The 20472-nt window shown below is 38.1% G+C and overlaps 3 protein-coding genes across 4 annotated transcripts; 1 reads left to right on the top strand and 2 right to left on the bottom strand.

The window, feature by feature from the left end:
* Window positions 1-244: 244 nt before the first annotated feature.
* LOC149020849 (RHOMBOID-like protein 12, mitochondrial) lies at window positions 245-9376 on the bottom strand. Its single transcript, XM_089149070.1, is given in 9 exon segments — window positions 245-1032; window positions 1316-1357; window positions 1450-1554; window positions 3831-3875; window positions 4088-4123; window positions 4125-4196; window positions 5198-5317; window positions 5654-5768; window positions 8541-9376. Coding segments are annotated over 9 exon segments (1017 nt in total). The 5' UTR covers window positions 8933-9376; the 3' UTR covers window positions 245-942.
* A 543-nt stretch (window positions 9377-9919) lies between these two features.
* Window positions 9920-16297, bottom strand: LOC149020848 (uncharacterized). Of its 2 annotated transcripts, XM_089149069.1 has the most exons (10): window positions 16069-16296; window positions 15058-15187; window positions 13280-13436; window positions 12966-13178; window positions 12730-12868; window positions 11147-11297; window positions 10948-11054; window positions 10775-10872; window positions 10587-10656; window positions 9920-10234 (listed from the first exon to the last, which is right to left on the bottom strand). In XM_089149069.1, the coding sequence occupies exons 1-10, from the start codon at window positions 16159-16161 to the stop codon at window positions 10145-10147; spliced, it is 1248 nt and encodes a 415-aa protein (XP_089005195.1). In that variant the 5' UTR covers window positions 16162-16296; the 3' UTR covers window positions 9920-10144. The 2 variants fall into 2 exon arrangements, with proteins under 2 accessions (XP_089005195.1, XP_089005193.1); XM_089149067.1 differs by having other exon boundaries at window positions 10775-11054; window positions 16069-16297.
* Window positions 16298-16566: 269 nt separating this feature from the next.
* LOC149020847 (large ribosomal subunit protein eL39) lies at window positions 16567-17247 on the top strand. Its single transcript, XM_089147000.1, has 3 exons — window positions 16567-16677; window positions 16765-16868; window positions 16972-17247. Exons 1-3 carry the CDS (start codon window positions 16675-16677, stop codon window positions 17018-17020), a joined length of 156 nt encoding a protein of 51 aa, XP_089003126.1. The 5' UTR covers window positions 16567-16674; the 3' UTR covers window positions 17021-17247.
* The last annotated feature ends 3225 nt before the right edge of the window (window positions 17248-20472 follow it).

Here is a 20472-nt window from a genome sequence, read left to right as displayed (position 1 = left end):
AAACTAAAAATAGAATATAACAGAAAAAATTAATAGAAAAAGAAGTGTTTGATAACTTTGTCAACTAAGAAGTGAGGTAAATAACATTATTCTACTAAGAGGAGGTCCAAATGACATTTGGACAACTAACAAGGGAAATAAATGATACTCACCTTTTTTTTCATTCTTTTATGCGGATTTTAGTTAAAAAAACATAAAAACATAAAAGTATTTTGTGAAACCAAGTTATTTTATTTGTTCATCCCTTCACTACATTTCTTTCATATACGGGTGAAAGGCAAAATAATGAGATAAATGTTTTTCCCCTATTAATGGTATAACAAAAAGTGATGGATCTGATCTTCATCTAACGTCAAATTTTTTTTATGCGTTCATCTAGAGTCATTGCTTGCTTCGTCCTGGGTTGATTACCCCACATTTTCATTGAATTAAGAAATCCAAGAAAAGAAACTTACCATGAAGGCATGAATACAGAATTTATGATCATCATCAAGCTGTAGTTTTTTTCCATGTTCTCTTTTACTCATGTTCCCATGGTGTGAGGTTCTCTTTTCAGATTACCAGAGTATCCTATATCGAAGGGATACAGTGATCAAGTAAAATGATAATAAATATTGGGGGAAGAAGGGTTTTTGAGAAAAACAGGATACACTGCAGTAGTGCTCTATCTTCACTGTCTGTATATTTTGTTCCACAGAACTACACCTTACCCCTTACCTGTAATCATATAGACAAATCCCATGATCTTGTTCAAATTTGTGCCTGGGTATTCCAGCTAAGATTTTCTTGGGCACAGTTGTGGGCAGTAAATTTCTTTTCTTGGAAAATGGAGTAAAAAAAGGGGTGAAATCTGCTTACACTTCAACGAAAATGTAGGGTTGTCAACCAAGGATGAGAATAAGATCCAATCACTGAAGCAACGCGAAAACTAGGAAAAGAAGATCATATCCATCGCTTCTTAATTCGAGCCCATGCCAAAGCAGCAACAACTGCACCTCCCAAGTGAGCAGATCCTGAGATTTCATGGTCCCCCTGCAACATGCAAATGTTTCTAGTTAACAGCTACAGAATTCAAGGGAAGGACTCAGATGGATGCATTACTCTCTGGCATTTGGTTCATGCAGAAACCTGATGCCAGGATTCTGCAATGAATAAAACACAGAAATGATTGATGACAAGGAGGCATCTGGAATGAACATGTTACACATTTCCCTACATTTCCAACTGAAATGATTGGATAAAAGAAAAAAGTCGAGATGTTACAGAAAAAGATAAAATATGCAGATGCAGACAAAAACCCTGTTCATAGACGTACCTCAATCATCCTCAGCATATCTTTTCCTACTAAAAATATACCCTGAAATTGACAAGGGAGAAATTTACAGGAAAAATTATATCTGGATCTAAGGATTACTTCATATTTAAGTCAAACGACGGACGCTAGCTTACAAGTAAAATTGCTGGAATTGGAATGATGAAGTCGAAATATAGGGTGGCTTTCGGGTTGAGAAATATATCAAGGAGCATAATAGCATTCACAGCCCCACTTGCACCCTGTATAATGCCAAGAGACATAATAAAACAGAAAGTTAATCAGCATTTCACTATTATGATGAACTAGTAAACTGTTACCAAACAGACCATCTTTTCAATTACTCTATCCTTGCCATGCCATGTTTGTACCATACTCAAAAGGGATACTGACATTAGTTATATACATTAGTCTATACAGTCTTAACAAATATGTTGTGTTTGACAACCTATATCTGTATCCAATGTCAGGTTTAATGATGTGGGTGCAGGAAGGCAGCCAGCCTAGATGCATATTATGCTGCATTATGTATAAACCCCTGATGAAGGATATAGAAATGCAGTATTTCTGTTGGTCCCCTTTTTTTCTTTGGATGAATAAATAAATGTATTAAAAAACCACCGCCAGAGAGATACAAAGAGAAAAGGAAGGGGAATTTGGGGGGGGGGGGGGGACAACTAATCAAGAAGACAACTGGAGAGATGAACTGAGACTCCAGGAGCTAACAATCAGCCTATTCTTAGGAGAATCAGAAATTGGGGGATGTGGTTAAAAGATAAGCCTAGAAGAAACATAAAAAGGGATAGCATTCCAAATCGAGCTGCAGGAACAGGATTTGAAAGTCCATCTTCTCATGCTGCGCTCCCACCATAAGGGGTGAATAGTAACAACGAAGACAAGCTTATCTACATGATTGCAAATCGTGGAGCCAAAGAACATTCTAAGGGTACACTTCCAATCTTGAACAAAACCAAAAGACCGTCTCGATCTGTGCCAAATGGAAGCAAGGGCTAAACTCCAGATGGAACTGGAGAAGGGACAAGTGAAGAAAAGGTGGTCAAGGTCCTCAATACCGTTCCAACAAAGGATACAATTGGGATTGGCAGGGATGTGGCGACTGATAAGAAAAGCTTGTGTAGGGAGGGCCAAGTTGAGGGATCTCCAAAAGTCCCCTTAACCTCATCTATATTGACCTAAACTACACTATAGAATGCTTTCTTTCCTGATTCATCGCATGGATCAATTTTTCACCTCTACTGCTTCCCCAGCTTTTAAATGACCTGGATTACCCCTAGATGGCGTATTTTACTATTTTTGAGCTTCAGCTCTAAATCTATTTCCTAGGTACATAATAAGTATTTAACAGTATAATTGTCCATGCTAATTAATTTTCCCACATAGATAATTGAATCAGTACACAATATCTAAAATTTAGAGAGCAAGCAGAGACTAAATAAAGCATCAAGTTATTAGAGAATGTACCGTGGGGCAGGATTCTGTAGATAAAAGTGCTCCATCAATTGGTTAATCCACATAATATACATCAAATACCATACCTTGTTGGATTGAGGATGGCAGTGTGGATGTCAAAATGAAATTCAGGTATTAAAGGGTATATCCTTAATTGTTCTGTAATACATAGTCCTTTCCTTTGTTTTTTCATAAGTCAGGTCATCTTATTAGGTATACAGGAGTAGATTTAATGCTGTAGTGGAAGAATAGTGAAAATGTGCCAATCTAAGTCTTTAAAATTGAGGGGAGAAGAAGAGAAGAGATTCTGATTCACTGGAAGGAATACAAAAAAATGTTCTAAGAGGGAGTTTTGGAAAATATAAGTCAAGAAGATAGGCAGAAATTTTCTCTATATACATGCACAAAAAACATAGTTACCTTAACGCATGTTAAACATCCCAAGGATGAAAACATTTTGTATAATACCTGACAAAATATACATGAAATTGAGCACTGCTTTAAAACCTTTAGGTCCGTTTGCACAAAAACGAGACCATGATTAACGAAAAATCATCTTTAACTCATTTATGATATCGTATTTCCATATGCTAAATAAATGCAGACGATTAACTGATAACTGATAAAACCTACTGCATGCATATGATTTTTTAGGTTATAACCATTAATGGATTGTGGAGCCTAATAACATAGAAAGATTGCAAGCCCCTACTAATCGCCAGTCTGTCTTTGAAATCGTAGTAGGAGGAATCATACGTACACATCAATGTTAACTAGTTAAATGAAGTTATATATACATCCTTTGTGCAGTGACTTGGCTGGGTTATGCTGGAAAAGTTCAATGCAGCCCTAATATTAGTTTTGATTGAATAACTCAACCTGTACCAGGCAGGTCAGCTGGGTTGTTCATTAAATGCTGAGCTCTAGACCAATCAAATTGTTAGATAATGGTAGGTTGCTCAATTAGGTAAAGAGTTGTCACAATGTTTATATATTTACTTGAATGATTCAAAGTAGTTCAATAGAAAAAAGATGAAAAGAAACAAACCAGTCCAGGAATACTCTTGGGATCAATTCTCCACATTCCTGAGCTCTGCACAAAGAAAAGGGGAGGGTTGTCAGAATCTTCTTTGAGCATCAAGCCATGGAGAAAATCACAATCTGGTTGAAAACCATCATACTTTTCCATACCCTATCAGAACCAGATAACAGAAGCTAATTAATGCTGCCTTTATCTTTATAAATATCCAGCCTCTCTTTGAATGAAAACGAGGGTCTAAGTTGCTTTGAGATTTTCTTTCATACCTGGGAAGGGGACATAAAGGCATGGTGCACCAAAAAAGAATATTGATCCAGTAAGTGCACCAGCTAGATACAACTTCAAAAGGAATTCTGGTCCAAATTGCCTTCCTATCTGGTAAATGCAAAAAAATTCAGTGACCAGCATTAGCATGATTAAAAAAGGGTATTAATTCATGAGGCGCATATATTGTACATCCATATTTCTTTACTGACCACACAGAGATACTATTTTTTTTTTTTGGTTGGGGGGGGGGGGTGTTTCCGAACCATACACAGGTGGGTAAGAAGCACAACATAAGAATGAATACAGCAGTATAAAATCTTCAGTTTGGATCATACTAGTAGATTGCTTCCTAAACCAAACCAGAACAAGGAATTAATCCATTCATCCAATTCATCAAAGTATCTTAAATGATCAGGCTAGGTGTTGTTCTGAATATAGCCCATCCACCTGTTCAATCAGGACATGGAAAAGGATTTGGAAAAGATCTGGCCAGTCGACAGCTCAACCAGATAGGCATCCGACGTATTACCCCCCTGCAAGCAAAAGCTACAGCTTCGGCAACGACAGTTTTTTGCCTCTCTAGCTGACCCATATTGTAAAAGGTTCACTGACCCTTTGAATATGAGCTAGTTTACTTGGCCAGTTTCTTTTTGGGGGTTTTGAGGGGGGGGGGGGGGGGATTAAATATCCAATCCTCCCAGCTCAATTGGATGGTTAGGTCCTATAAAATGTTTTGATAAAGATGATAATAAGTCCACGAAAATCCTGTCTACTGCCAAGCTCTAGGGTGAAAGTTGAGTTCGAGATAACTGTTTAGACAATTATCCGAAAAGGGTCAACCTGCTCACATTTTGACTGGAAAGGGGGCAGAGAGGGGAAGAGGGGGGGGGGTAGCAAGGGCAACAGTAAAGCAAGCTCAGATGAATCCACCTCTCTCAGCAAGGTAGTTGCAGAGAAAGCCCAAACAGCAGGGTTCTAAAGAACCCTGGTTGACCCAAACTGGAATGGAACAGTTCCTGGATGTGGTTCGATTGACCAGACCAGCTTTTACAACTAACTATCAATAAGCATAAAGTAAGACTGAGTTATCAGAGAAAATCCATTCATACAGATTGTCCAAAGAAATAAAGACCAATCATGTTAGAACAAATGTGTCCGATATCTTGATGACTGAATGCAGAAGTGATCAATGTGTGTATACGCCCACTGGTGAAGTTTTCAACTGAAATCTGCACAAAATAATACCAAGTCAAAACAATATTTAAGCACAAATTTATGATGAGAACAAGATTAAGCAGGCACCAAATGCTAATTAAATATCTCTCCAGAGTTACCTTAGTTAAAGGTATGATAGTATAAACTCAAAAGAATAGAAAATTTTAAATAATTTTTTTTTTCCAGTTTTTAAGAAGAAAGTATTTATCCTAAATAAGTACTACTTATTGCCCTGCACACTGCTTGTGCTGAAGCCTTTGGCACCAGAGCATAATTAGGTGCTTCACAATTATATTAAGAAATCTATTTTTCAAAAAAATAAGAATAAAAAAAAATCAATGTTAACTGACCATAAAATGCTTCCTCATAAATGTAGGATCAGCAATCCTCCATAGCATGAAAACAGAAGCATTGGCTAAAATCAAGCCCAAAATAATGTCATCTGCTTTTGGGAACCATGATCTCCTGTAAACAAGAAGGGAAAACAATTACTTCAGACATAAGATACTAATTCAAAGAAAAACAAAAGAAAATATATTGATCTACAACTGAATCAAAAAATAAATAATAGATGAGATGTATATTACTCAGCCTTAAAATTCAACTTGGTTCAATTAAGCTTTATCCCAACCAAATATGCCAGCAATATGAATAGTATCTTGCCATTTAACTATATTTAGAGTCATTTCTTTTTCCCATTAATTCAAAGCCCCATATTAATTTTCTCACCACTTCTCTCTAATACATTTCCATTCAGACTTGCTCTTCCAGCTACCATTTCAGCAACTTAGCATTCTCTAATCCCTACTGGCACATTTGAAGGCCTTTCTTATATGCACCCAGAATACCTCAAGTGGCTTCCTTAATTTGTTGTCTGGCAACTCCTGAATTACTTGCAGCATGTTTCACTAGCAATCTTACCATTTTAGGGAGTCCCATTCATCCATCATATATTTTTGTCTCAACACACTTTTTTGTTTATTGTTTTTTCATTTTTTTTTCCTTTTCTCTTTGTCGCTCAACATCTAGGTCCATAAGGCATTGTCTTCCATAACTTTAGCATAAATCTCAAATATCTGCTGATCTGTCTTTAGGGCTCAAAACTAAAAGCTAAGTTCATTCAAGTAAAGCATATACTATGAGACAAAAGATATTGGATACAACTTAAATGCAAATGAGCTCCCAATGCTTCTACTACAAACTTCCTCTAGTCCCTAGCTCCCCAAATATCATTTCAATACAGAATTAGAGGTACAAATTTTTTTCTGCAATTCCATATGTTACTAAAGAATTTCCATCCAGTACAACTTGAAGCATGCAAACAAATCTCTTTGCAGAACATATTGCTTTCTGAAAACTAACTTCACCCTCATTTTATTGCAACATTTAGAAGACACGTATGCTGTGTAAACACACACTGGAGGCCCAAATGAAAAGCATGTATCTGTTCAATAAAGGTGATAGATAAACTACCATCAAAAAGCTCATGACAAGGACATTCATAGTAACAGAACTCAAATTTTCTGTAAGCCCAATTAGTTTTCTGGGGTTTAGGGCGTAATAGATGCAAAAAGTTGGTCGGAAAAAGCTGGAGTTCACCTTAGTAGAACAGGACTCTTGTACAAATGGATGAACTATTTATTATTGCGGAGGGAGAGAGATTGCTGACACATTGTGACTCCAGCAAACCATAAAAATCAGAACCTTCACATTGTTAGTAATCATGCTCCCTAGGGTTACTTTCTCTTCTGAGATGATCTTAGGGAGCAGCAAGCGTATGGCAAAGACCATCACCGGAAAGGAGTCGAACCTTTCTTTCCAAATCCCTTCAATTGTAAAAGCACCAGGTCCAAGATAGAAGAAAAGACACCCAATAAGGAAGTAGATAGGTACTCATCATTAATCCATTAATAGTCACATAGTAGTTGATGGTGCATTTGTGGATTTCACGCTTGGTTCTTGCATCTGTTTGAGAGCCTTATTTGATTCCTCCATGTTCAAATTTTTGCAAGAAATAGATTATCCGAAAAGACAATAGTGTCAGAGCTACAAAGGGAGAGAGGAAATCAGAGATGATAAGTCTTCGCTCATTAGTTGCACATGTCTATGTCTTTTCATTCTCTTTATCTTTTTGGTAATGATACTCTTGGTTCTCTTAAGACAACAGAAACTAGATTGCAGTTTTTTTTTGGCGGGTTGGGGAGAGGTGTGGGAGCGCTCTGTGGGGGCAAAAGATTGCAGTTAATAAAGAAAGCAATAAATAGAACTTGAATGGTATTTTATCTGTAAATAGTCACTATTTTCCTTGGAAGATTGTAATAATCACTCCAGACCCATTAGTTTATCTGTTTTCTTGGCCATCTCATACCAGGTCAATACTCTGTGCAGCATGATTTATCCAGTGACACTAATTAAGGGAAAGGTCTTGAGGCAGGATTATTAAAAATTGGGCTGATTATATCTCAAAGTATAAATTTAAAATCCTGGTGGTAGAACTATCCTGTCAATAAGCAAGACAAGAAATCCAAGTTGCCAATCCCATTCAAATGAGTACAGAGAAGCTTTTATCCAAAAGATCGAAAAAAAAAAGAAAAGAAGAAGTATGAGAGGGAGACTGCTTGTTAGCAGCACTGGTAACAGCCAATGCTGTTTGAAGAAAAGCAAAAACCTGAGCAGTGACAAACTAAAGTCAGCTAGAGGGAGTTTGTTGGGTGCGTTTAATTTGAATTTTGAACAGAGAACTATGGCTACTTATTTTTTTTCTTCTTTTTTTTGGGTAAATACTTATCATGGACATGAAAAACGAATAGAGAAGGAGAACTACAGAGCTGCTTTCCAAAGTACGGATACAGCTATGGCTGTTAAATCACAAGGATGGAAAGAATGAGAGCAAAAACCAAAATGACTCATTTTGTCGTTCTATCTAGGTTCATATCAGTCTTGCATTACCAAATTTTCGCCAAAAAATTTCGATCTCGGGTTGTTATTTGGCCATGCCAAAACCTGCATTTTATTGAATCATTTTCCTTTCGTCGTAACCCCATCTCCCCAAAATTACAAGTCAGAGTGAATTGACAACTGATAAAAAAGGGCAAAGCAATGAACAACAAGTACGAAATAAATTTATAAGGATCAAAATGGGTCGTATTTGTTTGCGGTGAACAACATGATCAAATAAGCAGAAGTCAACCACAACAATGAGAACTAAAATACAAGAAGCAAGGTATGTACCTTGACCTCGAGGAATTGAAATTGAAGGAAGTTTGATTGAATAGCCGCCCGCGAGACTGAACTTGAAGGAACTTAACCCAGTGATCAAACAAAAATTTGCTTTGAACCTTGAGATGAGCATTCCAAAACAGTTGTCTGACAAAATCTGGATTAGCCATAAAGTAAGAGATCTTCTCCGACAGATAGTGATGGGAGCCCCATGAAGAAGTAGAGGTAGAAGTAGAACTGAAATATTGAATTTGTGAAAGCTGAGGCTGTTTTGGGTATTTTTCGGCGGCAATAGACTTGAAATCTTTGCAGAGACGGGAATGGAAGGAAGAACAAGAAGAAGAGGAGTGGGTGAGGATTACTGGGGTTTCTGAGAGAAGCTTGATTTTGGAGAAAAGGAGTCTCTTCATTTCTTTTTTCCGAACAGTGAAGACGATAAAGGCCAAAGGTAAATTTGGCAATTAAATAGTAACTGCTCCGTTTTTGCTCTGGTTAGCTCCTCAGCTCTGCCCAGTAACTTGAAACAGGACTCAAAAGAAGGGGTAAACCAGATTCATTGGGAAGCGCCATTAAAATTAATGTTGATGATCCCGCATTTTGGAAGTTTCAGGCTCAAAGAAAAGGAGGTTAGGAAGACATCTTTGAGATGCGAAGACTGCTGTTTTGCTTTGTGGATGGTGGACAGGACGTCAACTTTCGCTCATAACCGAAGCCCTAACCGCACGTACAACCTTAGAATGGGTTTCTAATGATGGGCCTCCCAAAGCCAAAGGTGATCCTTCACAATTTAGATTGTAAATTTCCAAGAGGTTTTAAATCCAAATAAATTTCTGATTCATTTCACCATTTTTTTCTTTTGAGTTCACGAGGATCACACTACTTGCATCGAAGAAGGGGCATTTACTGCTAGGGTTTCAAGTTTCAACATTCAGATAAACGCCCATTGTGTGGAGATTTTAGGGTATAATAGCATATTTGGTAACAAATCCACTATTTCTAGATTAATTTTTTATGAAAATCTGGTCTTTGCTTCAACCATCTAGCAAATCATTCTGGTCGACTAAAATGTCAATTACGGGTTCAGCGATATCCAACCTTTCTGAATAACGAGTTTGAGTGATTTCACTTTCTATTTGTTCACTTACAGAAACGTCAGAATCAAAATGAGGTGTGCAAGTTTCGCCCTAACTCGTCCGGAGCTCAAATAGGATTTAAGCACAAGATTTTAACCCAGAGTGTTGACTAAGACGAAAATGTCATAACCCTGAATCAAAGTCCAAGGTGAGCCCTGAGATTAGTGCTTGTGCCAACCAACCCGCCCCAAGCATTCATTATTTTGATTGCAATCTTCTATGCTTTGAACAAGTCCTAATTCACAACACATTAGAAGGAAGAAATGTCAAAACCGAGACAAGTAAATCGAAGCTGCAAGATATAGGTGTTACAGAGTCATTTTCTGCCGCTTATGTCGAACTAGATCAATTGCCTATTAAACAAAATTTAGAACATCCAAATAGAAAAGAAACAAGTACAATAAATAGTCATAAACTCATCTATTCCCCCCAAAATAAAAGGGCAAGTCAAAATCAAAATTAAACAACGGTTGATGCAGATCTCGAAACTCAACGAATTGCAAGACCCTGCACTGCCTGCGCACCATCCTCATTTACCTTGTTCGCTTGTATGGTGGTTATAACGTTCGCAATGTTACCCTGAAAAGCAAAAGAAAAAGATTCAGCAAGCAACAGTATGAACTAAACACACTCTAGCCTCTAGTTCTTCACCGCTTCAGTCTAGTTCTCTATTTGTCCAGTGTTGGTCCTGAGTGTAGAGACCAACACTGCACAAATTGAGATCTAACGAAAACCCCCCACAAGCCAATTCTCCATTTGGCTGAGGCACCAACAGAACAAATGTAATGAGCTGAGGCACCACCAGGATTAGACAACAAGTTTAACACTAAAAAACTAGGTCTTCCTAAAGCACCCGGTCCTAACAATGCAGATTCAAGAAAGAGGGAACAGAAACAACAATTTTAGTGAGGAAGCAGGGTAACTTCCTTACCCGCCATGTTGCAAGTTTTGATCGAAGTGCTAACCACTGATGCAGCCCAAACACACGCTCCGTACAACGACTACATATTGAGTATCAAAGGAAGCCGTCAATCCCCAACGACCAAATTGAGATGGTCAATCAATCAATAAAAATACAGATTAAAAATGACGACCAGGAATAAGAGATAAAGAACTCACTTTACAATTACTACTTGGTTTATCTGGTCCATCTTACAAGCAAGTAGTTTTACACTTATTGCCTTCACAACCCACAATTCCACCTCATCATCATTGACCTGGAACAGAATTTGGACCCAATAAGGAAAAGTTTGAAAATATGCTAAAACTAAACAAGCAGGGTAAAAGAGAACCCGAAGTGTGTCTTTGATGAGATCATAGGGAATCTCTCCATGGTTAGAGCCAAGATCAGCCAGCGTCATCAACCTCATCTTTGCTATACAGTCCTCATGGACTAAACCTGTACACACATATACCAAGTGAAAAAGACTAAGTACTCTCCTGCACATGCGCGTGCATGAGAAACCCACATCATTAAAAAGAAAACATTACCATAGCTTTTCAGTAAAGTAGAATTTGCTGCATGGAAATCTAAGTATGAGTCCAGCCTCTGGGTGAGAAAGATCTTTAGCAGCTGATATACCAATGAATATTTGCCATCCTTCTCCAGCTGCCCCACTGCAGGCATGTCTAACAAATCACTCTGCAAAGGATAATTTTTCCCAGAGGTGAGTTTTGGATGACATAATGAACTTAAGAAGGTTTTCAATGAGAAAATGAATAGAAGACATTTCAATATCCAACACATGAGATGTGATAAACCCAAAAGAAAGAAAACTGAGAATCACAGAGTGCAATGAGAACAAGCTAAGATCTAATTTGAGCCTTTGGATTGTGATATGAATACTACCAACAAATAAAAGGTTACTTCTGTTAGAAGCATATTCCTTAATTATTTCCATTTCACTTCTTTTGTTCCCCACCTCATTCTCTCATGCACAACAGTGTAATATCTTGAGGAAAAGTTTAACATCAAGTTGATGTAGGTATAAGACATTAAAATTAAAGGGTCGTCTTGCTGAGAAACATATTACATTTATTCCTGGTATGGACAGAAAATGTCTGGGCTTCACAAACAGCCCCTATGTATTTCATATATTTGAGTCATGTAGCATGAATAATGGACAACCTATCAAGATTACAAGCTAGCCAAAGTGGTAACCACAGAAAAAGGAGGAGCTCCTGAGAAATTTTTAGAATACCAAACCCGTTCCCACCTTGTAATAGTTCTTACTAAATACAAGAGTAGAGATGGGAAAAGCTGACTCTGCTATGACAGATAGCATGGTTAACCCTCGATATGCCATGTTGGCTCATGAAAAGAAAGATGACAGATGAAATTAATCGAGTTCAGAAACAGCTACAGCTAGCTATAGCTATAATGAATATCCATTGCAGACATGATGACTTGAAAAGCAATATGCTTCAGATATGAAATGCCTAAACTCGGCACACAATGAGACTGTTTGTTCAGGTCAGCTCCAAGAAAGCAGCAAAGCCCATCCAATATGAGCCACAGTGCCACAATAAATTGAATAATCTGGTTAATAAGAGCCATTGAAGAAGATTGAACACTGATCGCACATGCAACTCTGAGACCAAGGAAGCAAAGGCCATCAGATACGAGCCACAGTTCCACACTAACTTGAACAATCTGGTTAATAAGAGCCACCAAAGAAGATGAAGACGGGTCCCATGTGGCCTAAAATTTGCTTAATATCTAATTTAGATCACATGCACAAACAGGGATACTACAATTATGAGGTTGTCCGCATCCAGAACTGATAAGTCAGACCTAGAAAAGCAAATTGACAATTTCTATATTGGCAAGGGTGCAGAAAATTTTTGAGAATCTGTTGAACTTTTAGACTAGACCCAGACAAAACAAATAGGAAAAAGTGGAGGAGAAATTATGACATAATGAAGGCAATTCTAAAGGATCTGTTGCAATTAGCTGAACTATTGCACCATGTACCATTTATATAGGCTGTACATGCCACCATAAAAGCCCCTTATTGCTCAACAAACTCCAAAATGAGACACCTGAAACACGTCTTTTTTTGGGTTAACAATACCTGAAACATATCTGGTGCCTTCACGAACTCTACAATAGCACGCACTGCTTCCTCCTTGGCTTCACTTATTGTATAGGCATCCTCATGCGAAAAAGTCGCTAGGTACTTGGTCAGGAAGCAAAATGACTCCTTTGCAGAGCTAAGGTCAGGATATTAGGTAGAAATGTTAGCCACAAAAAATGCCATAATGAGGGTAGGTTATGGGGAGGGATCAAACAGATTTTAGATTCACATACTTTTTGTGTTCTTTCAATATATTAGAGATGGTGAGGAAGAGCGCCCTCTGATCAAACATCCCAATATCCCATTCTTTCACAAAGCTGTCCATCTTTTTGAATGAAGGTATAATGTGTTCAGTGACTTTGCCTTCCTCAGCCAACTTAAGGGCCTTTGTGTAAACATAGAACTTGCTATATGGATTCTCCAACAGATTGTACAGATTGAATAAGCTGGATCAAGAAGCCATATAAGATATCAATGAAAATAAACAAGAAAAGAAAATTCACCGGAGGAAAACAAGAAACCCAAAATCAAAACTACATTTCATTACATCTTCAAGCGTAATGCAGGCTTGTCATTCGCTTGTTGGGAAACTTTTTCAGATATAAGCTTTGCCAACTCCAATGCTTCATCCAAACTTTCAGGTTTAGCGACAAGGCTACATTTTGTGACAAGGCTACAGATAATGGTATATACACACTCAAGATCTGCAGCAAAAAAAAATACAGAATAAACCCTTGGAACAATAACAAAGGAATTTCAGTAACTAGGTAAATGACAAGAAAACAGTCAGAAGCTCTATAACATTGAGATAAATCATATTATACATCAACTCAAGCCATAATGAAGAAAGAAAACTAAGCAGACACAGACAGATATTGGTCTGACCCAAGCCGACGCTAGGGTCAAAAGAAGACAAATAGTCAAATTGCCTGCAACATTCCTCCATGTTGCACAATAGGAACATTCTATAACTAAGGGATATTCATGGTCCATAAAAACTATATGAATTCCCCTAATACAGGAAAACCTAGAACAGATAAAATCAGCGAAAGATCATTCAAAAAACATTCACATACAGGGGAAAACCAGTATCAAAATAGAATTCTCTAGAACTGTGTTTTTGCTTTACATGAGGGGAAAAAAGGTGGATTATGTAGGAGCTTCTTAGACAGTTTCTTTTTCTTAGATATGATTAATTATTCCACTCTAAGTAGAAATCTATTTTCATGCAAGTCTCTTTTATTTTTATTCATTGAAAATGTAGTAGAGCAGAGACTGCATTTCGGAATTAGATTTGAACTGTGCAGGTTTCCTGCATGACAGTGTGGATGTGAGTCCCCCTTCTTCTACCATTCCCACTGTGAAGCCCGGCAACAAGATCACCCTACCTCTTCATCAGTTACATTGGAATGTATTCAGAATATATATTGAATTTACGATCTTCAAGGATTTCCATAACAATAACCTATCAATTAAATTACAACTAAAAGGAGCATACCTGGTGCAATACTTCCCAACCTCGGAGGATCATAGCATACAAAGCTTTACCCCTGCTTTGCAGAGAGGTTGTTTTCTGACTTGAACCCACACAACCTCTAGGTCACAATGGAACAACTTTTCAATAGTTGCCTGAATTGTGCCTAAAGGGAATTTATTAAATTTCATGGGCAACATATCACTTGTATATGTCTTTTGAAAATAGTCCTATGAAATTAAAAATAATCTAAAATTTTAGCCCGTCGCCTACATAACACGTAATACTTGGATTTGCTTTTCCAATAACAATATTCATGCATGAACCTTTCTTGATCTAAAACAACCTTCCCACTCCCCACCCACCCACCCCAAACCAAAACTAAGGGCACCCTAAACAAGAAAAAAAGGGAAAGTCCAGGTATTTCTATCTAGATAAATGCAGCCACGGATAAGTCAGACAGTTAGCCTTAAGACTCTTGTTCAGTCGTGTGTATGTGTGTATTGAGTACAGCATGACAAAGATAAAACCCCTTCTTTGCATATTACCACTCTGAAAAGATGGTTGGCTGAAGAAAACCCAAGTTTTGTGGTCCTCCCCAAAAGTGAAATGAGCATGTAAAACCCATGTTAGCTTCTAACTGTTACCAACAGAATTCCCATATCAGTCATTATGACCCAGTTGTCTATCAAGTGTCATCCATTGATAATTGATAACTCATGAGAAGAAAATAAACAATAATACTAACCACTGCAACATGCAACACTGTAGGAACAAAGCTCATGGCAGAATTGGAAAAGAAAAAGCAGTTCATCTGAAAACACAAAATCTACACAATATAGCTCCCGCACCTTTTTCAGACATTTTTGAAAATATCAAGTCTGCTGAAGTAACCATAAGAGAAGCCAAGTCCAACCATCTACCCCTTACAATGCATTCTTGAGCCTCCATGCATAATGTAGCAACTTCTGGCTCTGCAACCTAAAACATAAAAATGTCAGATACAAAAACTATGCAAAATAAAACAGTCAGGCAGAAAGCAGAATCAGAACAAAAAGAGACGATCAGTGAAGTGGCATAATCAATACACCTAACCATGGTATTGAAATGACAATGCCGGAATTGCCAGACCACCAAACAACTCCCAGGACATCTTATTTTGTTTTTTTTCTTACAGAAAACTTAACATCTCCATGAATGGAACACGCTAGGAAGCTCCTTAAAACAGGCCACACAGATTCAACTCCAAGGACAAGTTATTTTACTTTCCATGAAGAAACTTATTGGTGATTGCTGACCAAACACAGTTGTAAGCCTGGAACATGCTAGGGATCTTCTTGAAACAAACAACACGAATTTCAGTTTTCTATAACAAAAGTAAAGACCCATTCCCCGTTGCCTAAAAAACTAGCAGAAATAAGCTGCTTTTGTTTCATCCACACAATATCTAAAAAATAACTGAGACTCACACCATCATCTCTGTATTCCACAATACTCGCCGGCACTAGACGTAATTATGGATTCATCAAATTTATAATTAAATAAACGCAACAGTTCATTCGCCATTGTAATGTTAACCAAGCAACACCATCAACAGGGTTAAAATTTTGAAGGGTCTAAGCTTTAATCTGTGAAAAGGGTCAGAACAGACTGAATTCGAACACCATTGTTGTCTACCAATCTCCAAAATAACAAACAGAAAACGAAAACAATACAAAACATAGAAACGGATTGAATTAATCTATAATTACGGCTGTGTGCGGCTTGTTAATTGAATTGCTGCCTGAGAAACCAAAAAAGGGTTTTGTTTTTTCTGGCGATCCAATAACTGAAAATTAAAGAACAGAGAGAAGCTTGAGTACCTCCGGTCCTGCATCAGCCCAGGCAAGCTCCGACGTGAAACGAACAATAGAAAGCGCCGGATCTTCCTCGGATGTAAACACTATAGTCGCCATTGGGGATAAGTACTAGAGAACCTCGAAACAACCCTGCGTTTTCGTCCTGCTCTCCGCTGTAAACTCTACACAGAAATGGCAGAAAAACCCTAGCCCGTAAAACGGAAAAGTAAAGAGAGGTCCGAAACTGATCATTCCATTTACGATTTACGAGTCTAACAGTTTCATAGACGCTGATTACTGTCTACTATTTTCTTCCACGTATTCTCCAATCGTAGCCGTCCAATTGTATCTCTTACACTATACTTTAAAAGTCTAAAGTGCCCCTGCAATATTTCCAAACGATTGCACCGCAGAGGAAAATTCACAATATTTTAATCTACGGATCTGCATCAAAGTATGAATTGTTAACGGTCAAGATAGGAGAGACTATAGTGGGCGATCTAGTAGCGCGGGTGTCGTATTAATTCCTTTGCGTCATTAGGGTTTTTTGTATAACTGGGCTATTATAGGCGTGTGTGGTAACGAAGGCTTCGCAGAGTCGCCGAGCTTGGGAGGAACGAAGGAGCGAAAATGGTAAATCTCTTTGTCACTTCTCTCTTTGATTCTTCGTCTCTGTGCATCAATCGTTGATTGATTTTTTGAGATTGTTTGATTTTGCAGCCGTCGCACAAGACTTTGAAGATCAAGAAGAAGCTGGCGAAGAAGATGAGGCAGAACAGGCCTATCCCTCACTGGATCCGTATGAGGACTGACAACACCATCAGGTAGCTTTTCATTCTCTCTTACAGTCGCCGCTTCTTTGATTCTTCGATTTTCCGTTTTATTTGCCGAGTTTCTTAAATGGTCTCTTCTTTCTCATTTTTTCAGGTATAACGCGAAACGCAGGCACTGGCGCCGTACCAAGCTAGGGTTTTGAGGTGGATGCGGATTGTTTTACTTCTTTTTTTCCTTTTAAATTTGATGAACTAGGTAGTAAATGATGAAATCGACAGGGGGCTCTTTTTGATATTGTGTTCCCTAGTTGGATTTTATCTTGTGATGTTTTTTTGGGTTTACTTTGAGACTATCAGTCACTTGTCTATGTAATTTGAGGTTGATTTTAACTGGATATTCCTCCTCAGATCATATTTTTGCTTTCCTATTGTTCTCGGATTTTTCTGCTTGGTTAGGATTGCGTTCGTATTTGATATGCGTTGCGTTGGAATTTAAAAAGCTCTTCTCCTTAAGATGCTTATGATGTTATTTACTCAAACCGGCATTGATCTTCTTCGTTGGCCTGTGTGCGAATCTTATCGATTCTGTCTCTAAAACAACTCTCTTCCACAAATAACCAGTTGATCATTCTTGTTTCTTAAATTGCTAGGTTTTACCCATGCTAGTGAAGGTGGGGTTTGTTCAACTGTTGTGTTCCCGTATATACAGTGTGCGTTCAAGTACTAAACTACCCGTGCACAAGGTCATTTGATCTGCTCCCGTCTATGACCTGCCTCATGGGCTTCGTATGGTTTGCTAGGTCGATCACACAGTTAATGAATTAGGGCTTTAAGTGGTGGTATTTTTTATTTTCTATGTAGCACAGGGTTCATTAATCTCTATGTCCCTGGGACATTAGTTTGGATTGAGTTCTCTTCTCTGATTTCTCTAAGGAACTCATGGCGAGCTTTCTCAGGCACGGTAAAAACTAATGGTAGCAAATGAAGTATGCTTCAAGTGAGATCTTAGCACAGCCATAGCCAGTATGTTTCTTGAGCGTCACTTTTGGTTAAAAGATCAAAAGTGCATGAGTTTGATTTTGATTCAGTGCGTAAAGTCCCAGAATCTCCCTCGGGACCTAGTTTCATTCAAATACAAAAACCTAATCAAATGGATTTCTATCAATAGGGTTCAAACTTCGCGTACTGAGCTGTCTTGAAACTACTCTCATTTGGCTGCAAAATTGTGTGATGGTCTTTGTCTCGTATCGTTTTGTTCGAGAGATCAATTGCTGCTAAATGTGAATGGCTTGTGGCAGTTAATCTAACTGAGAGTTATGCGCACAATCAGGATTTTGCAGCCCAACCTTGAAAAAGTAAGCCCTTGAACAAGTTCTTACTTTTCCCAGTTCAGTCGACTTCGTTAAGGCAAAACGCTATGGAGCTCTCTGAATGGGAAATTGTCAGAACCATGGGATAGAATCGAGGATTCTTGAGCTTGGTATCAAGCGTCTATGGTGTAGCCTCTCTATCCAAGAAAAGTAAACCCTCTATTGGGGAAAACTAAAAGTTTTCAAGTAGGTTAAATTGCATGCAAAACCTCGAGACTGAAAAACCCATTGAGCGTTTAATCATGAGATGGGAATTTTATAGAATCTGCATCGAGTCTTTGAGGGTAGAAGTTCCCAACTCGTTGGAATATCGATGATCTTTTTGGATTGATTGTGATTGGGATCGGTGTTGATTGATTCTTGATTTGGTTTTTGGATGATGGATTTGACTCAAGTGTGTGAGACGGGTATCTCCAAATTCTTCTCCTGCAATAGATTGTTGTTGGAAGATCACACTAGGGATCCGAATCCGTGTTCTTGCGTATATCATCATCACAAAGAAGATTCTTCTCCTGGACTCTCTAACCCACCCTGAAACTGACTAGCCACAGCTTCCATCTTTACTAGTTTTCTGTCGACAGAAGGTTGACATAGGGCAGCTTGTTTTTGGTGAATCGAACTTAAACGTAAGTGCAGCTACATCAAGGGATAGGAGCTACTGGTACATGAGGACCAGATAAAACCATCCCCAGAATTGAAGAAGTAAAGAAGAGAGGTTGGCACTAGGTAAACCATTCTCAGGTGGCTTACGTTGCAATATGCATTCAAATCCTGTACGTGTGTCGTGTGATCAGTAAAGCCTTATTTTCACATCAAACTGGTACACAGCTAGGATTTCTTGAAGAACTGAACTTGTAGCCATTAAAAGTCCCCAAGTGTATTAACAATTTCATTCCACTTGTAATAATTCTAGTTTTCTCTTCAGGATTACTGTATCTAGTAGTGGGTAAAGAGATAGAATGTGGTTTCACCAACTGATGTCATGAGAAATCCTCCTACTAATCTCCACAGAATACTCCTTTCAGAGAGAAAAGATTCAGACATTATCGCTAATCCATTGCCAACGAAGAACAATGGTAATTCCAAGATCCTTGGTAGATCCATCAAAGATATTTCTTGTTGAGGGTCTGAACCATGAAAATAGAAAGCATAGCAACCCATCAATGTCAACAACAACTCCTGAAGACAGCGAAAGACCAACATGAAGAGGCCAAGCCAGAAAGACACCACAGAGATATCATCTCTAGTAAGTTTGCTTGATTCTGACAAGAGCAGAAACACAAGAAGCAGTAGTTGCCACCACAAGGGCTCGAGCGGGATCTTCCACCTTCGATGAGCAATCAAGTAGAGCCAAGAGACTGCTAAACCCGTCCCTAACAGTGGCCATGGCCCAGAGAAGAAACAACACATGATGATAATTGAACCATGGGTGAACAGGATCAAAGGTAAGAGAAGTCGGATCAGCATTGCTTGGAGATCAAATTCAAGAGAACTAGATTGATAAGTAAAGTACATGAAGAGGAGAGATGAGATTTGCTGGAGTTCTGCTGGAGTTTAGAGGAACTGGGGAGTTTCTTTTATACGAGAAGCTCAATGCAAGGAAGATTATACAGACAATTGGGATCTTCTGGCTGTAGCTTAATAAGGAAGAGAGATTGAATAGATGCAACTTATATGAGAAAGGACTTGTGGATTGTCTTATTATCACATGTGAACCATCTTCTCACACAATAACTAACAATATAATTGCAAAGATGCATAAATATATACACGGAATGCAGCAAAAACTAGAGTGACAAGCAAGCTAATGTGAAGATATAAATAGAGTAATCACCGGATGGAGAGGACCAATGAAAGCCATCACACCAAGATCTGCACTTCCCATGTTAATCCTTGCCACTTACCATATTATATGCAAAATTTTAAGAGGGCTCTGCAATATTTAATTGTCATTCTCAATAAAGTTTTCTTCAGCCTTACCAAAAGAAGAAAAAGAAAGTTCTGTTTCAGCAATGATCAATGGGTTTGAATGGTTGATACATAGATCGAGGCCTTCAATCCGTTCATGAATCTTGTCTAGGATTTTATGTTCAATATTTTCTGTAGAACTGCGAAATTGAGGTGAATTTTCTTATTTCTTGTTTTTAATCTATGCATGTTATATTTGTTTAGAGATTGTTCACTAGTCATGTAACGTTAGTACATATGCATTGCTATTACAAATAGATCATTTAAAACATCTAAGCATGTTTCAATTTTGGAAATGGTAGATGTGTTTTTGGCAT

Source organism: Hakea prostrata, chromosome 3 (assembly GCF_041222555.1).
Source record: "Hakea prostrata isolate BN-2017 chromosome 3, UWA_Hpros_2, whole genome shotgun sequence".
NCBI lineage: Eukaryota > Viridiplantae > Streptophyta > Magnoliopsida > Proteales > Proteaceae > Hakea > Hakea prostrata.
The sequence above is the reverse complement of the archived record's forward strand: the minus strand, read 5'-3'. Positions and strand labels throughout refer to the sequence as shown.

Coding starts and splice junctions, on each gene's coding strand:
- LOC149020847 (XM_089147000.1), top strand. Junction 16,869..16,971: donor AGGACTGACAACACCATCAG/GTAGCTTTTCAT, acceptor TCATTTTTTCAG/GTATAACGCGAAACGCAGGC.
- LOC149020848 (XM_089149067.1), bottom strand. CDS start 16,161: ATGGCGACTATAGTGTTTACATCCGAGGAAGATCCGGCGCTTTCTATT. Junction 12,869..12,965: donor ATATTGAAAGAACACAAAAA/GTATGTGAATCT, acceptor TCCTGACCTTAG/CTCTGCAAAGGAGTCATTTT. Junction 10,235..10,586: donor CAAAACTTGCAACATGGCGG/GTAAGGAAGTTA, acceptor TTTGCTTTTCAG/GGTAACATTGCGAACGTTAT.